Raw genomic sequence first — 5,826 nt, 5'->3', positions numbered from 1 at the left:
TCGATCAGCTGCCTCCTGCACACTCCCCACTGGGATGTGCCCGCAACCAAGGTACATGCCCTTGACCAGAATCGAACCTGGGACCCTTGAGTCCACAGGCCGACGCTCTATCCACTGAGCCAAACTGGTTCTGGCTCTCTCTCTCTTTTTTAAAAATATATTTTTATTGATTTCAGAGAGGAAGAGGGAGAGATAGAAACATCCATGATGAGAGAAAATCATGGATTGGCTGCCTCCCGCAAGTCCCCCACTGGGGATCGAGCCCCAACCCGGGCATGTGCCCTTGATCGGAATCGAACCTGGGTCCTTTCAGTTCGCAGGCCGACGCTCTATCCACTGAGCCAAAGCGGCCAGGGCAAATGTTTCTCTCTTGTCAATGTTTCGCTCTCTCCCTCTACCCTTCCTCTCTGTGAAATCAATAAAACATTTTAAAAAAAACACACAACAGCTTTTGCAGAGGGAAAATGCACAGAGAAGCATCCAACTGTATATGACCAATTTACAAGAAAGAACTCTGATTCTGCCTTAGATATGCTGCACAAGGTAGGAGGAGACAAAGCCATTATGGTGAACAGTTCCCAGGAGGAGCCTGGTACAGAAATCCAGGGTTTTCCCCATGTGTTAGTCCGTTCAAGGTGCCATAAAAAAATACCACAGACTGGGTGGCTTCAACCAAAAGAAACTCATTCCTCAGGGTTCAGGAGGCTGAGTCCTAGATCAGGGAGCCAGCATGGTGGAATGCTTCCTGGCTGTAGACACTGGTCTTTCTTCCTGTGTCCTGACCTGGCAGAGAGAAAGCGAATCTCCCTGGTGCTCTTACTTTTTAACCCTTTTGGGTCCAACGTCCAGGCTAACTGGACAGACCAGGTGCTAGGAGCAGGTCCAACGTGGAGCTGAGGTTGACATCGCAAACCGTTGCGATTATATGCATGGTCAGTAAGGTGCTGGGTTGCATGTGAGGAAATGTTTCAAAAGATACCACACTGCCCTGACCAGTTTGGCTCAGTGGATAGAGCGTCGGCCTGCGGACTCAAGGGTCCCAGGTTCGATTCCAGTCAAGGGCATGTACCTGGGTTGCAGGCACATTCCCAATGGGGAGTGTGCAGGAGGCAGCTGATCGATGTTTCTCTCCCATCGATGTTTCTAACTATCTATCTCTCTCCCTTCCTCTCTGTAAAATATCAAAAAAAAAAAAAAAAAGATACCACACTGCCCTGACCAGTTTGGCTTAGTGGATAGAGCGTCAGCCTGCGGACTCAAGGGTCCCAGGTTCGATTCCGGTCAAGGGCATGTAACTTGGTTGCGGGCACATCCCCGGTGGGGGGTGTGCAGGAGGCAGCTGATCGATGTTTCTCACTCTCTATCCCTCTCCCTTTCTCTCTATAAAAAATCAATAAAATATATTTTTTTAAAAAAGATATCACACTATGAAATGTTTTAAAGAATAAACTCTTTGATTGAACATACTTAATAATATAACCAGTGAATTTTTGGTTTAAACTTTAAAATAAGAACATAAAAAGTTCAACATTCAATCCCATCAATTAATTTGGACCAGACTGTCTGAATTCCAAAAATAAAATTGGACCGCAAAGGGTTAAGATACAAATCCTGTCATGACGGCTCCACCCTCCTGTCCTCCTCTAACCCTCATTACTTCTCAAAGGCCCCATTTCCAAAGACCAGTACATTGGGGGTTTGGTTGGACTTCAACAATTACTTATTGCACACCAGTGTTCTTACATGAAAATACTGATGTTTATTCATATAAATATAGACAAGTTTTTTTTTCAAATAAAACAAGTAATTTCTCTCTGCTCTGAAGTTCCTCATTCTTCAGTATGTCATGTTTTTCTTTCCTTCATTAGCCGTGAGGATTGTTAACTGTGCCATCTTTATCCACTCCAGGATTCACTCTTCGTTATGATCACCCAAAAAATGACTATCAGCTGAAAGTGGTACCCTGGTTTTCCAGAAAGTCCCTTCCTTACATGTGATAGTTCTCATTCTACGGGGACCAACCCAAACTCTTCATGTGACGTTAAATCAGGCTCAAAGCCCCATCCAAAAAATGGACAGTTCCACTTTGTTGTATGTGACCAATGAAATAGCTACAATTCCACTTTAAAATAACTTTAAAAGTACATTGGAGCCCAGCTGGCGTGGCTCATTGGGTGAGGGGCCACCTATGAACCAGAAGGTCATGGTGCAATTCCCGGTCAGGGGCACATGCCTGGGTTGTGAGCTCGATCCTCATTGTGGGGTGTGCAGGAGGCAGCTGATCCATGATTCTCTTTCATCACTCATGTTTCTATCCCTCCCTCTCCCTTCCTCTCTGAGGTAAAAAATATATTTAAAAAACAAAACAATAAAGGAAAACTACACTGGAAATAAAATATCAGTGATTCTGCCGAACCGGTTTGGCTCAGTGGGTAGAGCGTCGGCCTGCGGACTCAAGGGTCCCGGGTTCGATTCCGGTCAAGGGCATGTACTTTGGTTGCGGGCACATCCCCACTGGGGGGCGTGCAGGAGGCAGCTAATCGATGTTTCTCTCTCATGGATGTTTCTAACTCTCTATCCCTCTCCCTTCTTCTCTGTAAAAAATCAATAAAATATATATTTAAAAAAAAATATCAGTGATTCTTATCAAATGAAGAACTGTCTTTATGAAAAATGACTGATCCAACCATCTGAGCTGAATGAAGACCTATGATAAGGTCTCTGCCTCAGCTGACTTCAGATTCTTAGGTCAAAGTCATCAAGGACTTTTGTCCTTTGGCTTTCAAAGGGGGAAGCATCATCAAACGGCCCCATTTTTACAAAATGTATGTTAGAGACCAATGCACTTTCCCCTTGCCTCTGCATCTGCTCCTTTGAGACTCAGTCTTTGCTTTTGTTAACACCCTTAGGCTTTTTCTTCTGCATGTGAATTCTGATGTCGAACCAGGGATGAGCTCCGGCTGTACGCCTTCCCACATTTACTGCATTCGTAGGGCTTCTCTGAGGAATGACTTCTCTGATGCCGGATGAGGTCCGAGCCACTGCTGAAGGCCTTCCCACACTCATTACATTCGTAGGGTTTCTCTCCTGTGTGACTTCTTTCGTGCAGAATAAGGGAAGTGCGCTGACTGAAGGCCTTCCCGCAGGTCTTGCACGTGTACGGTTTCTCTCCAGTGTGGATCCTTTCGTGCTGGGCGAGGTGCGCGCTCTGACTGAAGGCCTTGCCACACTGATCGCACTCATACGGCCTGTCTTCCGTGTGGATTCTCTTGTGACGCGTGAGAGATATTCGGTGACTGAAGGCTTTCCCACATTCCTCGCACTGGTACGGTTTTTCTCCGGTATGAATTCTCTGATGTTCAATAAGAAATGACTGGCGGCCGAAAACTTTACTACACTTGTTGCATTTGAAAGGCTTCTCTTCAGAATGAATGTTCTGATGTATTTTAAGGTTGGCAGTTTCAGAAAACATCTTCCCACATTCCTTACATTCAAAGAGTTTCTTTTTCCTTGTGTGGACTTTCTGATGTTGAATGAGGGACGAATGCCGATGACAGACCTTCTCGCATTTATTGCACCTGTACAGTTTCTCTCCACTGTGAATTTTTAGATGCAGGATAAGGGTTGAAAGCCGCTGGAACACCTTCTCACACTTAGGGCATTTGTAGGGTTTCTCCGAAGCATGAATTCTCTGATGAAGCATGATGGATGCGATCCTACTAAAAGATTTCCCGCATTTTCTACATTTATAAGGATTCTCTACATGGTGGCTGCTCTGCTGACTCGAGGCCTTCTCACCCTCATTGGTTTTCTCTCCAGCATGAACTCTTTTATGTAGAACAAGGACTGATTTCTTTCGGAAGCCTCTCCCACATTTACTGCATTCGTGGATTTTCTTTCCCTTGTGGATCTTCCTATGAAGTGAAAGGGATGACCTTCGAATGAAGGATTTCCCACGCTTCCTGCACTGGTGGGCATTTTCATCAAGAAGAGTTTTCTGATGTATCCTGAGGGTTGGACACGGACTCAAGGCCTTCCCACAGTCAAAGGTTCCCTTTCCACCATGACTTTTCTCATGTAGAAGAAGCGTGGTTCTTTGCGTGAAGCTTTCCCCACATTCATCACATTCGTGGCTTTTCTTTCCACTGTGAATTCTCTGATGGAGGAGGAGGGATGAGACCTGTCTGAAGGCTTTGCTACAATGACTACATTCGTAAGGTCTCTCTTCAGTGTGGGAATTCTGATGAAGTTTCAGAGACAAGCTTTGACTAAAGGTTTTCCCACAGTCATTACATTTTAAAGCCTTCTTCCCTGGATGCACTTTCTTGGGTTTCTTCAGGAGTGCATTTTTCGTGCAGCCTCTCTTTCCTGTGGGACCTTTTCGTGCTGCAGAAACTGGTTTCTGGTAGATGCTTTGCCCAGGTTTGTTGCAATGATCGGGACGTAACTTGTTGGTCTCACATTTAGACCCTGAGTGTGAAAGACATCAACAAATTAAACATCTGTTTTCTTATTTTTTTTTAAATTGTCATGTAAGAAGCTAAGTTGAATTGACAGAAAATTTCCTAGAATATAAGTGAAAAATTCATCAAACTTTACCACAAGAATAATCCCATTTTTTAAAGTTGAAAATATCTGAAAGCTGTGCATCTAAATCGAAAGTGTCCTTTCTGGGACAATAGATTGCAGTATTATTTTCCTTCACTTTGGTTTTTCCCATTTTCTGAAATGTACATGTCCCTTAAGAATATCAAAATAGTCGTTTAAAATGACTAAAGTAGCTCTTTGAAATGTTAAAGGAGTAGTGAAAAGTGAAAAACATTAGAAGTTTAAAACTGCTTGAACACCTTTTGATATTTTCCCAGAATTAATGTTAAGAAAAAATAATACTGTGAAATTACAATTTCATTAGCCTGATTAAATTGGAGGCAGGGTTGGCTTTTAACTAAATACTCATTTTTGCAAGAGTCACTGGGAACTCTCTTTTGAAGAGAGAAACCACTAACCTCAAGTTCTGTACTCTGTGAAAATATCCTTCAAGAGTGAAAGAGAAATAAAGACTTTCTCAGACGAACAAATGTTGAGAGAATTCACTGCCAGTAGACGTGCGCCATCAGTCCGAGTGGAAGGTGACCCCAGATCTTGAAAATCCTCCCCGGCTGCATGCACCACAGCAAGGAAACGAAGGCCTCATCATGAATTGCTGGACCACACCTTGTCATGCCATCCTTGGCTACATTTGCCTTGCAGGAATATTTATTATGCTACTCTTCGTTCTAGCGGTTCACTGCTGTGGACCCCCAGTGAACAGGAATAGGGGGAATAACATACTTCCCTTAATCATAGCCTGTATGTTCCCACTCTCCCTTGCAACTACATATCCGTCCTGCTCCTGCTTAACCAGGACCCAGGATGACACTATTAAGTCTTTCCTCTTATCAGGGGAGCTACTGCTACACTGGAGTAAAGCTCTGTATAAGGAAAAGACAGGTCTACTGGACAGTACCCAGGGCCAGCATCCAACAGGTTGCCTCGCAGATGATCTAGGCAACTCCACTCTCAAGGCTGAAAACACCACCTCCCCCTGGTGCCCCCCTGCAGGAATATTCGACGTGTGTGGGACCACTGCTTACCCATGCCTGCCTGCTAACTGGACGGGTGTGTGCACTGCTGGCTATCTAACTTCAGATATGTCTATTATACCCAACAACCAATCCTTTGAAACCCCCCTTAAAGCAGTAACTAGATATAAAAGGGCTCTGCAAGTGATTCCCCTTCTAATAGCACTCGGAGTTGCGGGAGGCATAGGAGCCGGGGGAGGGGGAG

At 44.5% G+C, this 5,826-nt stretch overlaps 1 protein-coding gene across 1 annotated transcript; it reads right to left on the bottom strand.

The window, feature by feature from the left end:
- Positions 1-2,638: 2,638 nt before the first annotated feature.
- Positions 2,639-4,477, bottom strand: LOC102442676 (zinc finger protein 667-like; the record flags this gene model as incomplete). Its single annotated transcript, XM_006109426.3, has 1 exon — positions 2,639-4,477. A coding segment is annotated over one exon (1,572 nt), but the record flags the coding sequence as incomplete, so codon positions are not given.
- Positions 4,478-5,826: the final 1,349 nt, after the last annotated feature.

The sequence above is a fragment of the Myotis lucifugus genome, unplaced genomic scaffold (genome assembly GCF_000147115.1).
Source record: "Myotis lucifugus unplaced genomic scaffold, Myoluc2.0 scaffold_9693, whole genome shotgun sequence".
NCBI classification, from domain to species: Eukaryota; Metazoa; Chordata; class Mammalia; order Chiroptera; family Vespertilionidae; genus Myotis; species Myotis lucifugus.
The sequence above is the reverse complement of the archived record's forward strand: the minus strand, read 5'-3'. Positions and strand labels throughout refer to the sequence as shown.